General features: G+C 37.7%; 1 protein-coding gene and 1 long non-coding RNA gene across 2 annotated transcripts; one reads left to right on the forward strand and one right to left on the reverse strand.

Moving 5' to 3' along the window:
• Window positions 1-8409: 8409 nt before the first annotated feature.
• On the reverse strand, window positions 8410-9057 carry LOC148550881 (uncharacterized). Its single transcript, XM_088494654.1, has one exon. It carries the CDS (start codon window positions 9055-9057, stop codon window positions 8410-8412), a length of 648 nt encoding a protein of 215 aa, XP_088350780.1.
• Window positions 9058-11396: 2339 nt separating this feature from the next.
• On the forward strand, window positions 11397-12066 carry LOC148550882 (uncharacterized). Its single transcript, XR_015892111.1, has 3 exons — window positions 11397-11546; window positions 11666-11734; window positions 11934-12066. It is a non-coding gene; the product is annotated as an uncharacterized LOC148550882 (long non-coding RNA).
• The last annotated feature ends 4033 nt before the right edge of the window (window positions 12067-16099 follow it).

Genomic DNA, 16099 nt, shown 5'->3' on the forward strand with positions numbered 1-16099 from the left:
GATATAGAAATAAGAGACAGAAAAGAGACAGAGAACCAAGTGGCTGATCATCTGTCCCGGATAGAGCCAGTGGAAGGGACGTCCCTCCCTTCTCTTGAGATCTCTGAGACGTTTCCTGATGAGCATTTATTCGCCATTCAGGAAGCACCATGGTTTGCCGATATTGCAAACTATAAAGCTGCAAGGTTCATACCCAAGGAGTACAACAGGATACAAAAGAAGAAATTAATTACTGATGCAAAGTACTACTTGTGGGATGAACCTTATCTCTTTAAGAGATGTGCAGACGGAATTATCCGTAGGTGTGTGCCTAGAGAAGAAGCACAGAGGATCCTGTGGCATTGCCACGGATCTCAATATGAAGGCCATTTCGGAGGTGAGCGAACAGCCACCAAGGTCCTCCAATGTGGCTTCTATTGGCCCACACTCTATAAAGATTCCCGAGAGTTTGTACGTAATTGTGACAGTTGCCAAAGAGCTGGTAATCTGCCTCATGGTTACGCCATGCCTCAACAAGGAATCTTGGAAATTGAGTTGTTTGACGTATGGGGAATTGACTTCATGGGACCTTTCCCACCATCATATTCAAACACTTATATTCTGGTGGCAGTTGACTATGTATCAAAATGGGTTGAGGCTATTGCCACACCCACCAATGATACTAAAACAGTGCTGAAGTTCCTCCAGAAACATATCTTTAGCAGGTTTGGTGTCCCTAGAGTGTTAATCAGTGATGGGGGCACTCACTTCTGCAATAAACAGCTTTACTCTGCCATGGTTCGGTATGGAATTCGCCACAAGGTGGCCACTCCATATCATCCACAAACCAATGGGCAAGCTGAAGTCTCTAACAGAGAATTAAAGAGAATCCTGGAACGGACAGTAAATACCCGTAGAAAGGATTGGGCAAGGAGCTTGGATGATGCTCTGTGGGCTTACAGAATAGCATTCAAGACCCCTATAGGGACCTCTCCATACCAACTGGTGTATGGTAAGGCATGTCACCTGCCCGTGGAACTGGAACATAAGGCCTACTGGGCAACCAGATTCCTAAACTTTGATGCCAAATTAGCAGGAGAAAAAAGATTGCTCCAGCTAAATGAGCTAGAGGAGTTCAGATTCATAGCTTTCGAAAATGCCAAGCTATATAAAGAAAAATAAAAAAAGTGGCATGACAGAAAGCTGTCATCTAGAATCTTTGAACCAGGACAGAAGGTTCTGTTGTTTAACTCTAGACTCAGGCTATTCCCCGGGAAACTGAAATCCCGGTGGAGGGGACCATACGTGATTACAAGTGTATCACCATATGGTTATGTGGAGCTTCAAGATATTGATTCTGATAAGAAGTTCATTGTCAATGGACAGAGAATCAAGCATTATCTAGAAGGCAACATTGAGCAAGAATGCTCAAGGCTGAAGCTAGATTAAAAGCTCAGCAAGGTCCAGCTAAGGACATTAAAGAAGCGCTTGTTGGGAGGCAACCCAATTTTTATTTACTTTCATGGTTTTTCATGTTTTATTAGGTTCATGATCATGTGGAGTCACAAAACAAATATTAAAAATTGAAAACGGAATCAAAAACAGCAGAAGAAAAATCACACCCTGGAGGAAGCACCTGTCTGGCGTTCAACGCCAGAACAGAGCATGGTTCTGGCGCTGAACGCCCAAAATGGGCAACATCCTGGCGCTAAACGCCCAGAACAAGCATGGTTCTGGCGTTCAACGCCAGAAATGGCTAGTAAATGAGCGTTGAACGCCCAAAATGGGCACCAACCTGGCGCTGAACGCCCAGAGTTGTGTGTAAGGGCATTTTGCATGCCCAAATTGGTGCATGGATGTAAATGCCTTGACACCTCAAGATCTGTGGACCTCACAGGATCATTTCAAGATCCGTGGACCCCACAGGATCCCCACCTTCCCTCCTCATAATCCTAGTTTTTTCTTTCCACATCTTCTTTTTTTTCATCTATTCCCTCTTCTTTTGCTCGAGGGCGAGCAACATTCTAAGTTTGGTGTGGTAAAACAATTATGTGAAGGATCTATAGCTCAGTGGTAGAACATGTGGCTGCAAATCAAGAGATACCTCAGGAGATGCACTTCCCTCCACATAATTATTGGAAGCAACTGAGGATAGAAATACCAAAAATCACTAGGAATCAAGCCACAAAGGCAAGGAAGAGACATAAAAGAGCTCAAGAACATCATTGGTGCCTCAAGAAGGAAATGCCATCATCACTAAGGTGGACTCGTTCCTTGTTCTTACTTTCTCTGTTTTTCGTTTTCTCTATGTTAAGTGCTTATCTATGTTTGTGTCTTCATTACATGATCATTAGTAGTAATTAGTGTCTAGTTGGATTTTATCCCCAATTAAGTTATAGTCTATTTTTCTCATCATCAGCAAACATGAATAAAATAGTAGATCTTTTGAACAAGAGGCAATAAAATTTCGAGTTTAATAAAAGAAATTCTAATTAGTTAAATGTGGTGGCAATGCTTTCTGTCTTCTGAATGAATGCTTGAACAGTGCATATGTCTTTTGAATTTGTTGTTTAAGATTGTTAAATATGTTGGCTCTTGAAAGAATGATGAACACGAGACATGTTATTGATAATCTGAAAAATCATAAAAATGATTCTTAAAGCAAGAAAAAGCAGCAAAAAAAAAAAAAGAGAGAGAGAAAAAGCAAGCAGAAAAAGCCAATGACCCTTAAAACCAGAAGGCAAGGGTAAATGAAAAGGATCCCAAGGCTTTGAGCATCAATGGATAGGAGGGCCTAAAGGACTAAAATCCTGGTCTAAGCGGCTAAACCAAGCTGTCCCTAACCATGTGCTTGTGGCGTGAAGGTGTCGAGTGAAAACTTGAGACTGAGCGGTTAAAGTCAAGGTCCAAAGCAAAAAGAAGAGTGTGCTTAAGAACTCTGGACACCTCTAATTGGGGACTTTAGCAAAGCTGAGTCACAATCTGAAAAGGTTCACCCAGTTATGTGTCTGTGGCATTTATGTATCCGGTGGTAATACTGGAAAACAAAGTGCTTAGGGCCACAGCCAAGACTCATAAAGAAGCTGTGTTCAAGAATCATCACACTGAACTAGGAGAATCAATAGCACTATCTGAATTCTGAGTTCCTATAGATGCCAATCACTCTGAGCTTCAATGGATAAAGTGAGATGCCAAAACTGTTCGGAAGCAAAAAGCTACTAGCCCCGCTCATCTAATTAGAATATGAGCTTCATGCAAAAAAACTCTGAGATATTATTGCTTTTCAACCTATTAGTCTTCTATTTTATTTGTCTAGTTGCTTGAGGACAAGAAACAGTTTAAGTTTGGTGTTGTGATGAGCGGATATTTTATACGCTTTTTGGGGATAATTTCATATAGTTTTGAGTATGTTTTAGTTAGTTTCTAGTCTATTTTTATTAGTTTTTAGGAAAAATTCATATTTCTGGACTTTACTATGAATTGTGTGTTTTTCTGTAATTTCAGGTATTTTTCTGGCTGAAATTGAAGGAGCTGAGCAAAAATCTGATTCAGGCTGAAAAAGGACTACTGATGCTGTTGGATTCTGACCTCCCTGCACTCAAAGTGGATTTTCTGGAGCTACGGAACTCGAAATGGCATGCTTTCAATTGCGTTGGAAAGTAGACATCCGGGGCTTTCCAGCAATATATAATAGTCCATACTTTGTACAAGGATAGATGACGTAAACTGGCGTTCAACGCTAGTTCTCTGCCCAATTCTGGCGTCCAGCGCCAGAAAAGGATCAAAAGCTGGAGTTGAACGCCCAAACTGGCATAAAAACTGGCGTTCAACTCCACAAATGGCCTCTGCACGTGAATTGCTTAAGTCTCAGCCCAGCACACACCAAGTGGGCCCCAGAAGTGGATCTCTACATCATCCATCATAGTCTACTCATATTTTGTAACCCTAGGCTACTAGTTTAGTATTTAAACAACTTTTAGAGACTTATTTTGGATATCTCATAACATTTCAGATCAAAACTTTGTATTCTCTGACGGCATGAGTCTCTAAACCCCATTGTTGGGGGTGAGGAGCTCTGCTGTGTCTCGATGAATTAATGCAAGTATTTCTGTTTTCCATTCAAACACGCTTGTTCCTATCTAAGATGTTCATTCGCGCTTAACTGTGATGGAGGTGATGATCTGTGACACTCATCACCTTCCTCAATTCATGAACGTGTGTCTGACAACCACCTCCGTTCTATATACGATTGAATGAGTATCTCTTAGATTCCTTAATCAGAATCTCCGTGGTATAAGCTAGAACTGATGGCGGCATTCATGAGAATCCGGAAAGTCTAAACCTTGTCTGTGGTATTCCGAGTAGGATTCAAGGATTGAATGACTGTGACGAGCTTCAAACTCCTGAAGGCTGGGCGTTAGTGACAGACGCAAAAGGATAGTAAATCCTATTCCAACCGGATCGAGAACCAACCGGTGATTAGCCGTGCTGTGACAGAGCGCGTGAGCGTAGTTTTCACTGGAAGGATGGAAGGTAGCCATTGACAACGGTGATCCACCAACACACAGCTTGCCATAGGAGGACGTGCGTGCATGAATCCGAAGACAGAGGAAAGCAGAGATTCAGAAGACAAAGCATCTCCAAAACTCCAACATATTCTCCATTACTGCACAACAAGTAACCTTTAATTTATGCTCTCGTGGTTATTCGCAATTCAACTGATAAACATAATTGACTTCCTGACTAAGATTTACAAGATAACCATAGATTGCTTCAAACCAACAATCTCCGTGGGATTCGACCCTTACTCACGTGAGGTATTACTTGGACGACCCAGTGCACTTGCTGGTTAGTGGTACGCGTTGTGAAAAGTGTGATTCACAATTCGTGCACCAATTTGTAAAACCATACAAATTATATGAATAAGTGAGTAAAGAATTGATAAAAACCACTCAAATTAGCATAAGATAAACTATAAAATAGTGGTTTATAAATCTCCCCACACGTAAACATTAGCATGTCCTCATGCTAAGCTCAAGAGAAGCTATAAAGGAGTGAAGGCAGAATGGTGGAACTTATGCAATGCAATCTATTTAGATGTGATCTACCTACATGCATCATGCTATTCTAATTGCTATCTATCTATATATATATAAGCATACATGTGGTCAAATTGAGTCAAATTTCGAAGAAATCATATATGCATAATCAAGGGCTAAATCAATCATATCAAAACACATTCACAATTGAGTTGAGTTAATCAAAAGGGTTCACAAACTTTCAAGACAAGCAATGATCAAATATGGACATATGGAAATGAGCCATTGAACCTTCACTGGATTTGTATATGCACTCTAGTCTCTCAGGTATCTAGGGTCAACCACTCTACTCTTCTCTAGTCATGCTTTCTAAAACTTTGTTCTTCATCTAACCAATCGACAAATATTTAATGTAAAAATGCAAACATCATGAGGTCTTTTCAAGGTTGTAATGGGGCTAAGGTAAGGGTAAGGATATATGTATGGCCAAGTGAGCTATAATATGAATCTTTGACTAACTTAAGCTCTCACCTAACATACACACACACACACACACACTATATATATATATATATATATATGAAATTATTCCTAGCTACCCACAGTCTCACTTTTGTATATTTCACATACTCATGTATCAAATTTTCTTTAATTTCACCACATATGCATTGATCTTTTATTAAGCTTAACATTGGGGTAATTTTGTCCCCTATTTATTTATTTATTTATTTATGCTGTGATTTTTTTTATGAACATGAAAGAAAACATAACATCTCAATGCGTATGGTTTTTCTGGTTTTACATGAGTAGGCACCCAAATTTTCAATATTTAAATAAAGTGGAAACACAACACATTCCTATTAACCCAGGTTTCCCACAATTCTCCACACTTAGTTAACACACTATCTTAAGCTAACCAAAGATTCAAATCAGGTAACTAATTATTTTTCCACTTAAGACTAGTGATGTGGTAATATAAAGAACAAATGGGGATTAAAGGGCTCAAAGTGGCAGACAAGGATAATTGAAATGGTAGGCTATTTTGGGTAAGTGAGCTAATAGCAATTAATGACCTCAATCATATGTATGCATGTAAATACACTAAACAATGGATATATAGAATGGAGCAAAGCAAAGATTGCAATCATAGGAAAGAAAACACACAAGAATAAAATATTATGGTTAAATAATATAACCATATAATTAAGCTCAAAAATTCACGGGTTGTGTGTTCTTAGCTCAAGACCATATTCCAACTATATATGTATCATGCATGTTTCAAAAAGTTTTAACTCAAATCAATGTGAATCTTTAATTGCCTATTCTAAGAAAAAGATACATTCCTTGAAAAGTTCATCAATTGACCAACATTTATTATTATTATATATATATATACTAAATGAGATGTTGTGATTATGAAAAGTTAAAAGTTTTTAGTTTACTCCCTATTTTCAATCAAAACAATTTCTCATATGCAAAAGGGTAAACTAAGCTCAATAATCCATATTTTTCCACATCACAACTAATAAACTAAAAGTGCAATTCAAGCTAAATATCTAAGATATATACAAGCCCAAAGTGCAAAATGCAACAAAGTAAAAATAAACAGAAGTACAATAAAGTAAAAATGTGCAAGTACTAAAAGAAAAATAAAATAAAATAAAGCAAAATAGGATAAAAGTCTGAAATGGTTCACCAAAATATAATCCGCCGGAGACGGCGACCTCCCCACACTTAAATCACGACATCATCCTCGATGCTCTCAGTCAAGCTGGGTGTGAAGGATTGGTGTGGGAAATCGTGATTCACACTTTTCACAACTCCGCACAACTAACCAGCAAGTGCACTGGGTCATCCAAGTAATACCTTACGTGTGTAAGGGTCGATCCCACGGAGATTGTCAGCTTGAAGCAAGCTATGGTTATCTTGTAAATCTTAGTCAGGAGATTAATGATAAAAATGATTTTGTTATGAAAAGTAAATAACATGAATTAAAAGGTACTTGTGATTCAGTAATGAGGAACAGGTTGAGGTTCCGGAGATGCTCTGTCGTCTGAATCTCTGCTTTCCTACTGTCTTTTTCTCCAAACACGCATGGCTTCCTTCCATGGCAGGCTATATGATCCTCTCAGTGAAAAATATCATGCACGGTCTCTGTACGGCTAATCAACTGTCAGATTTCTCGTCTCGAATGAAAAATACCATGTACAGCTATCGCACGGCTAATCATCTGTCGGTTCCCACTAGCGTCGGAATAGGATCTCTCTATCCTTTTGCACACTGTCACTGTGCCCAACATTCGTGAGTTTGAAGCTCATCACAGTCATCCCTTCCCAGATCCTACTCGGAATACCATAGACAAGGTTTAGACTTTCCGGATCCCAGGAATGCTGCCAATTGGTTCTAGCCTTTACCACGAAGGTTCTGATCTCACAGACTCGGTCCGTGAATCAGAGACCTAAGAGATATGCACTCAAGCTGTCGCCCAATGACTACGTTGAGCTCAGATAGAACGGGAGTGGTTGTTAGGCATGCATTTATAGAATTGAGAATAATGATGAGTGTCACGGATCATCATCTTCTCTAGATTGAAGTACGAGTGAGTATCTTAGAATAGAATCAAGCGTGATTGAATAGAAAACAGTAGTAGTTGCATTAATCCATTGAAACACAGCAGAGCTCCTCACCCCCACCTATGGGGTTTAGAGACTCATGCCGTCAAAGATACAATATGAAATAAAATTGTCATGAGTTGCTAAATGAATCTCTAAAAGTAGTTTTTATACTGAACTAGTAACTTAGGTTTACAGAAAAAGAGTAACTAAGTGCAAATAGTGCAGAAATCCACTTCTGGGACCCACTTGGTGAGTGTTTGGGCTGAGCTTTCAAACTTCCACATGCATATGCCCTACATTGGAGTTAAACGCCACCTTGGGTGCCAAAATAGGCGTTTAACGCCGAAAAGTATGCCAGTTCTAGCGTTTTACGCCAGAAAGTTTATGGCTGGCTTTTAACATCAGTTTGGGCCATTAAATCTCGAGCAAAGTATGGACTATTATATATTGCTGGAAAGCCCAAGATGTCTAATTTCCAGCGCAATTGAGAGCACGCCAATTGGGCTTCTGTAGCTCCAAAAAATCCATTTCGAGTGCAGGAGGGTCAGAATCCAACAGCATCTACAGTCATTTCTCAGCCTCTGAATCAGATTTTTGCTCAGGTCCCTCAATTTCAGCCAGAAAATACCTGAAATTACAGAAAAATATACAAACTCATAGTAAAGTCCAAAAATGTGATTTTTGAATAAAAACTAATAAAAATATAATAAAAAGTAACTAAAATATACTAAAACTACCTAAAAATAATGCCAAAAAGGGTATAAATTATCCGCTCATCAAGGATCATCGCCTACTGAAGGGTGTGCCGCTGGCTCTGTCAGCGGTGGCTGTGCTGGTGCCTGAGGCTCTGCAGGCTGCGCAGGCTGAGTCTCCTCGTGCTGTGCCTGCTGCTGGTCCTCCTTCTGTGCTGCCTCCTGCTCATCCTCTTCCTCAGAGTGATCAGAGGGTGTGTCAGGCTCGGAGGGGATGTTAGTGCATCCAGTAGTCACAATCAGCTTCAGATGGGTATAGCGTCGCTTGTTGCGACGCTCAGACTGCTCATAACGCCGCTGGTTGTGGTGCTCCATCTGATCAAGGCGCTCAAAAAGGCGGTGCACAAGATGGTAGACTGGCTGAGAAGCAGATGATGGTGCTGCGGAAGTAGGTGGTGCTGCAGGTGCTGAAGGTGCTGCTGAGGATGTGGTTGCATCAGTAGAGGTAGTAGCAGTAGGTGGTCTGTGGCCTAGAGGTCCGAACCGCTTGCCGTACGGAATAACCTTCTTGTAGTCGGCAATCGGTGGTCTCTCATCCTCTGGCTCCCATGGCACCTCAGCTCGACGAGCCATCTGGGTGATCAAATAAGGAAAAGGTAGGGTGCCTCTGACATGAACTCTAGACATGTACTTTCTGATGAACCGTGGAAGGTATAGGTCCTTTCCTTCCATGACGCACCAAATAAGGATGATCATGGCAACTGGCACTTCGGACTCGTGAGTACTAGGCATAACATAATTGCTCAGTATCTGTTGCCACAGCCTAGCCTCATCATTGAGATAGATAATCTTGATACCCCATGGAGTGACCTTTGACTTTCCCATAGCCCACAGAACATCAGGATCAATGGCTATGGTACACCGTACAGCATCCCAATCAAAACTCATGAATCTAATAGATTCCTCGGCCTTCTGATAACCATCTGTATCATCTGTTTTAGGCTGGAAGTGGAGGATGTCCTCTATCGCCTCCTTAGTGACTAAAATCTGCTTTCCCCTAAGCTGCACTACATCAAGGGTCGTCCTAAAATAGTTAGAATAGAACTCATGGACCCATGATATGTTTACCTCTGCCAGATCTCTTTCTAGAAATACCCAACCTCTCTGTTTGATCTACTTTGCAGTGTACTTCCTTAATTCGGTTGGTATTTTGAGCGTCCTTTCCAAGTAGAAGTGTCGTGTGTCTCGAAAGACCGGAAACTTGAGTTCATAGTAAAGATTGGCAAATTTGACTGGGTCATTAGCAGGAACAAGTTGATCAGCTTTTTCTTGATCAGTAAAGTTCTTTTCGCGCCAAGATTCATCCGATAGGATATCCGATAGAGCAACAGATGACTGTCCTCTCTTCCTCTTACCGGAACTGGCCTTAGCCTTGCCTTTTTCTTTTGGATCAGACATTCTGAAAAATGGAATTCCTAGAATACAGATTATCAAACTAAAGCAGAGAAACAAAAGGCAAACAATAAGTAAGCATAACAAGCAGTAGGTAGGCAAAAGAGGAGTTGAAGCTAACACATGAAGTGAGTCAGAAAGCGATAAATCCTTGGAATGAAAGAAAGGTAGGATTCAAAGAAATCCATCAGAAATTACAAAAATGAAATTCAGAATGCTTGTTTGTTAAGAAACAACAATTATCATGCCTTGAAAGGAATTAAAAGAGTTAGTTTGAAAAAGGGGTGAAAATGAAAAAGAAAAGTGAGAAAGTCAAGTTAGTTGAAAGTTAGAGAAGTAGGTTAGAATTAGTGGCATGGTAATGTAGTTCCTAACCAAAATGTGTGCACGAATTCAAAGAATAAGCAAGCTCACTTTCATGAAGACAAAGCAAATCATTGATGATGAAAGATGTAATGTAAGAAGCACAAACGGTAAACATAAGTTATCATCAATGTATTTCATCACTCAAGTAAAAAGGAACCATCAATAGCAACGTCAAAGAAACAAGATTAGGCCGATTAGGAAATTTTATGAAACAACTTCAATGGTCAAGGAAAAGTTAAAATTGAAATAGGACCATGAAGAGGGAAGATTTGTAACCTAACTTGAACAATTCAAACATAGAGGAGGTTTCGAATTCATTGGTCAACAAGGTTCAATTTGACACAGAATTTCGTCAATTAGTTCTTTGATTCTATCAATGACTAATGCACATGAGAGGGAACCAAAATAAAGATGGAGATGCTGACCGAATGAATTATGAATTGAGCTCGGCCAAAATAAAGTGTACCAAGGTAAAAACAGTACCAATTTCAATTCATAATTTCGGTAGCATCCTGGCAGTAAATTAGGCGTTCCCGAATTAAAACAAGCAGCAAAAACTCAATTCATATGGATTCAAAGCAGTTCAGAAAAGAGCAGCAATCATCATGTTATATGAACTCAGACAAGAGCAACAATTTCAATCAGCAGTAATAGTTGCAACTCGTGTGAAATTACATCATTAAGTAAAACAGCATCAAACAGCAGTCAAACAGCATACAAGCAACATCAACAGCAAAGCATTTTTAAAATCATACAATTCAGACAGCAGAAATAGAGTACTTATCAGACCTAAATCCACTAACCACATCCTAGCTACCTAACCACCTAAAATCAACTAATAGCATGCATTTCTAATCTAACTAAACCAAGCAGAAATTAAACAAAGCTAACAAAATTATCTTGAACAGACTGATAAAGCAAGAAAGGGAATGCAGGGGATGACAAGGAAACCTGCACTACAAGATTTCTGCTTGTTTATGGGAATTTTTTTGTGGAGGTTTTGGAAAACCTCCATAACATATTTTATTTATGGAAAAATATAAAACCCCCATTAATTAAAACTAGTTTAAAATTTTAAGCCCAATTTTCTAAACAATTAGCCAGTCCCTAACCTATTCTGATTAAACCCAAACCAACTTTAACTCCAAAAAAAACTTGACCAAAAAAATTGGAACCCTAGCAGATCTACTCGCCACCGCAGTAATCATCTCTTCGCCATTGTCACAATCAAGCTCGCCGTAGCATCTGAGATCAAAGGGAGAGTAACTGGCAACGCCCACGACGCCATCCTTGCCGAGGTCCAGGAGCAGGTTTCTATCCTCAACTCCACTTTCTCATGGAAGGAGTCAGATTGAGCCACTGCCAAGCGCGCCACTCACGCGCTCGCGGATCTTGCCAAAACGGTAAATCCTCCGTTCCTCTTCCTCGATCTCCTAGCGTGTTGCTCCCTTCATTTTGGTTTTTGGAAAATTCGGTCGTGCATGTATCTTGGTGTAAGTCCTTCGATGGCTGTGTCTTGCAGAAGAAGTGGTGAACGTGATTGTCGAAGGAGGAGCTATTCTTTCGGCGCGTCTCCTGAGATCACGACACGGTAATTTTTGAGATCTCCTTCTGCGTTCTTTTTTGTTAATTTTGTGATTTTCTCTACATTAATTTAGTTTGATTGATTACTTCTCTGATTTCAGATTTGGCTTGTTACTTTTGCGATTATTTAGTAACTTGATGGCGATACAATTAGTGTTGATATTTTTGCTTATCCTGGTTTGATTCTGATTTTTATGTTGAAATAGGCATATGGATAAGCAGAATGAGATCCTTATGGAAGCCTATAGATCAATGCTCCATGAATCGCAAAAACTTCAGGTTCTTTGCTTGGTACTACCCCTGAATTTTCCTGTCTCTAATTTAATTTGTGCTTTTTTACTATTTTAGCTATTCTCTTTGAAAAAGAAATTACATTCTTCATTTAGATAGTCCTAGTTTGATGCATTTTTCAGTAACAAATAACAAATGTGATCTTTGTAAGAGAGAAAGTAATTTCTGGTATTTATTGGGATTGTGATACTGATTTTTGGTGGAATGTATCAATGAATTTTTGAATAATAATTTATTTTTCTGTGCGACATGTTTGTATTAATTCATCAACACTAATTCATCACTAAGTTATGGAGTTCTAATTAATAGGTCGAAGAAGAAATGCTTATACACAAGCTCTATATGTTATGTCAGCTCATGGTCTAACTAAAAAGGTATCTTGATCACTTATCTCATCTCATCTCTTCCATAAGAATCTCATTCTGCTTATCCTTTCCCCTGAAGAATGCAAGGTTAGGTTCCTTTTTTTATAAACAGGTCTAGCTCTCTGAACTTCAAAGAAAGTTGGCTATATTGATGACTATAACACAAGAAATCATTGCCACTAAGCTTAAATTATTAACTTTTTTTATTATTTTTATATATAAACAGGTCTAGCTAAAAGGTGTTGCTGTTGGAATATCTATAGCTAGAACAAGTGGGGTTCTGCCATTATTAATTTGTGCTTGTGTTAGATATTTCTAGAAGAAGGAAAAAGAAAAAAATAAATTACCAACAGAAGATTTTATATCAAGTTCAACCCAAGATGGTAACTGTATTTTATTGAAATTCTAGGCTTCTTAATCTACTATTTGTTTCTTTCTAGTTGATTAAGTTATATTAACTATGATACAATATTAAAATGTTCACTGAATTAATTATGTTGTGATCATGAATTCATAATAATAACACTTTTTTGTTTCTTTCTTCCTTATCCTTGTAAAGCATCTAACAGTGGTGAATATGAAACTTTAGGATCCACAGCTGCTAGTGCTTCTGGCCTTCCGACAATTATGGCGGCAAAATCGATAGAATTCTCTTATTAAGAACTAGCCAAGGCTACAAATAACTTTAGCTCTGATAACAAAATTGGTCAGGTAGATTCGGAGCTGTCTATTTTGCAGAATTAAAAGGCCAAGTAAGAACAAGCCAATTATATCTTTAATAATGTTATATAATCTTCCAGAATTAAAAGGAAAAATAAATTATCTTTAACCATTTAGTTCTTTATTTGCATAATTTTATTGATAGTTAAAGATACTAAAAATGGTAGTTAGACATTTGGCAAACGAATAAAATTGATATGAGATGTGGCAAGGGACCACATAAATATACATAATAAATATAATAATAATAATAATACTAATAATGCTACAAGATTAGTGGTCCTATCTATATATGATTTTGCAAACCCTTTGATGAAAATTTTAATGCTAGTTGGTCAAGATCAACACAAAAAGTCCACAAAACAACAAAGAGGTGGTAGAGCCATGAAGGTATTAACATGTCAGCATGAAAGGTAGCTCTAAATTATAAAATGTTCTTCTATTGTTGTGTTCTGTTCTAACCAAAATTCACATATCAGAAACCCGTGAGCATCACAGTGTAACTCTCACAAGTTTTCATAATAGTGAGTTCCATATAGGAATAATAACAAGCAAAGATTTTTGTATATAAATCCAAGGCTATAATCTGCAGCTTTTGGAGTGTTCAGCAAAGTTGAAATTAAAGATATCATATATCTCTTGACGAGTAAGCTTCTATAATATGATTCTTTTAAGAATTTTATGTACCAAACTTAATCATCAGCTTTTAATTCTAGATGGTTTCATTTTGCAGGATATTAGGAAGAGTTAATTATCTTATGGAGATTTCATCTGAATTGGTAATAACATATTCATATCTATAGTTTAGCACATGTATGTGATCAAAATCAATGATGAAATTTTTTGCATTATTGTATATTATGTATATGCAGGGTATAATGGAGGATCCTAATAGCTTTCTCTGGCACTTAAACTCTATTGATACTTGTGCCTGACTACCATTTTAATCATCTAGTTCTTTATCTCACACTGTTCCTGTTTATATCCACCGTGATGTGAAACCTGCTAATATATTAATATATAAAGACTTTCGTGAAAAGGTTAATTTATTGTAATATTCTTGGCAATAATCATTATTTTGTAATTTTTGTTTTCTTTTTTTTTTTGATGAGACTAATATTAAAACTGTCTAATAAGGTTTTGGAAATTCACCAAGTTGCAAATTTTGGGCTAACTAAACTTAGGAAAGTTGGAAGCTCTTTATCACTTCATACTCATCTTGTGGGAACATTTGGATACATGCCTCCAGTGTAAGAACTTAGTTGTTAATTGTCTTAGAACATAACAGTAAATATTAGAAAATATAAAATAAGTCAACGAAACTTGTGATTGATACAATTTATAGATTCTGAATGTCTAAGAACTTGGTTTGACATGACTGAATGTGAACTTCATATTATGTTTCTATGCAGATTGAATTTTAACAAATTGCTAAATTATGTAGATACTTCTAGCAATCAAATCAGAAGAAAACAAGCTACAAGAAGTCATGGTTGGATTAGCAGCAAATGTTTTCACATTCATGTCCTCTCAGGAATCAAGCTATGTATTTCAAGAAGTCAGAATCATTGAAGTTATCCGGCAACAAAGGTGCTGAGGATAAGGAGGTTTGCCATAGAATTTGCGATTAGGATGATGAAATACAAAGCAGAAAACATAGATACCTTCAATCATATGGGAATGAAGAAGGTGCTGGAAGGTGTATTAGAAACCACATCAGAGCTTGAAAGCTTCAATGTTTTATCTAGTACTGTTGGATTAAACAGGCACAATCTAACAATTCACTCACTGGTTGAGACTAGGGGTGTGCATGGGCCGGGTGAAACCGGATTTGATGTGACTCAGACCCGACCCGAAATATATACCGGGCCTATTTATTAGACCCGAACCCAACCCTAGACCCGATGAAACCTATACACTTTCGGGCCACGATTATATCGGATAAAAACCGGATGAAAACCGGGCCGTTAACATTACATTACCTTGATACTTTCTTATAAGCTAGCATGTGAAAATATCCAAATTTTCAAGACTCCAACCATTATTTGACATGGTAAAACCAACTCTTCTCTAAAATTAAAGCATAACCATAATGAATACTAATATTGTCTAATAACACCAAATATTTAAATCAATACAAATAACACAAGATTATGCATTAGTCTAAAATCTTATGCATTTTAAATATAAAACATTAACTTATAGTCTTATAATAACTAATAACACAAAATATTAAGGTTTACAATATTTAAATTTCACATAAGAATAGCCATCATCCATCACTAATAACACAAAATATTAATTGTGTATGATGATCGGTCCACTGAGCCGATTTCGGGTGACCCGAGCCATGACCCGAACCCGACCTGAAATAATGACCGGGTCTATTTTTGAGACCCTTATCCGGTCCTAGATCTGGTGAAATCACACCAAATTAGCCCCTAAAGTGTTCGGGACCGGACCGGATTTTCGAATCGGACCGAGCCATGCACACCCCTAGTTGAGACAGCCTTCAAGTTGCTAAAAAATAGGTGAAGTAATACATCACTTTTGAACCATATTGTAAAATCAGTAATCCATGTTAACCTTGAGCGAAAATTGTAAATTTGTAACACTGTACACTGTTGTTTGATTTGTGTAAATGTGTATTATCCCACATTAATTTTGATTTTGATTTTTGGTTCTGATGGTTATTTATTTATTTTTTCCTCTAGATTTTGATTCTTCAGTCCAATAATCAATGCTTTATTGATTTGTATCAGTAAGGACCAATTATTAATGGAAATTCAGGAGGAACACTTTTCAGTGCTATACTCCATGGCATCTATATTTATTAAATTTTGGTATTAAAAAATAAATTTTTTATTTGAGAGTATGTAAATGAGATGAGATTAAGAATGATTTGATATTAAAAAGAAATAAATAATCATAGGATTTGTGGAGGTTTGAAAATCTCACAAAATAGTTAATTTTTGTTAAATTAAAAAATCAATTTG

This window comes from Arachis ipaensis, chromosome B7 (genome assembly GCF_059453495.1).
Source record: "Arachis ipaensis isolate K30076 ecotype BB chromosome B7, ASM5945349v1, whole genome shotgun sequence".
NCBI lineage: Eukaryota > Viridiplantae > Streptophyta > Magnoliopsida > Fabales > Fabaceae > Arachis > Arachis ipaensis.

Coding starts and splice junctions, on each gene's coding strand:
- LOC148550881 (XM_088494654.1), bottom strand. CDS start 9,057: ATGGAAGGAAAGGACCTATACCTTCCACGGTTCATCAGAAAGTACATG.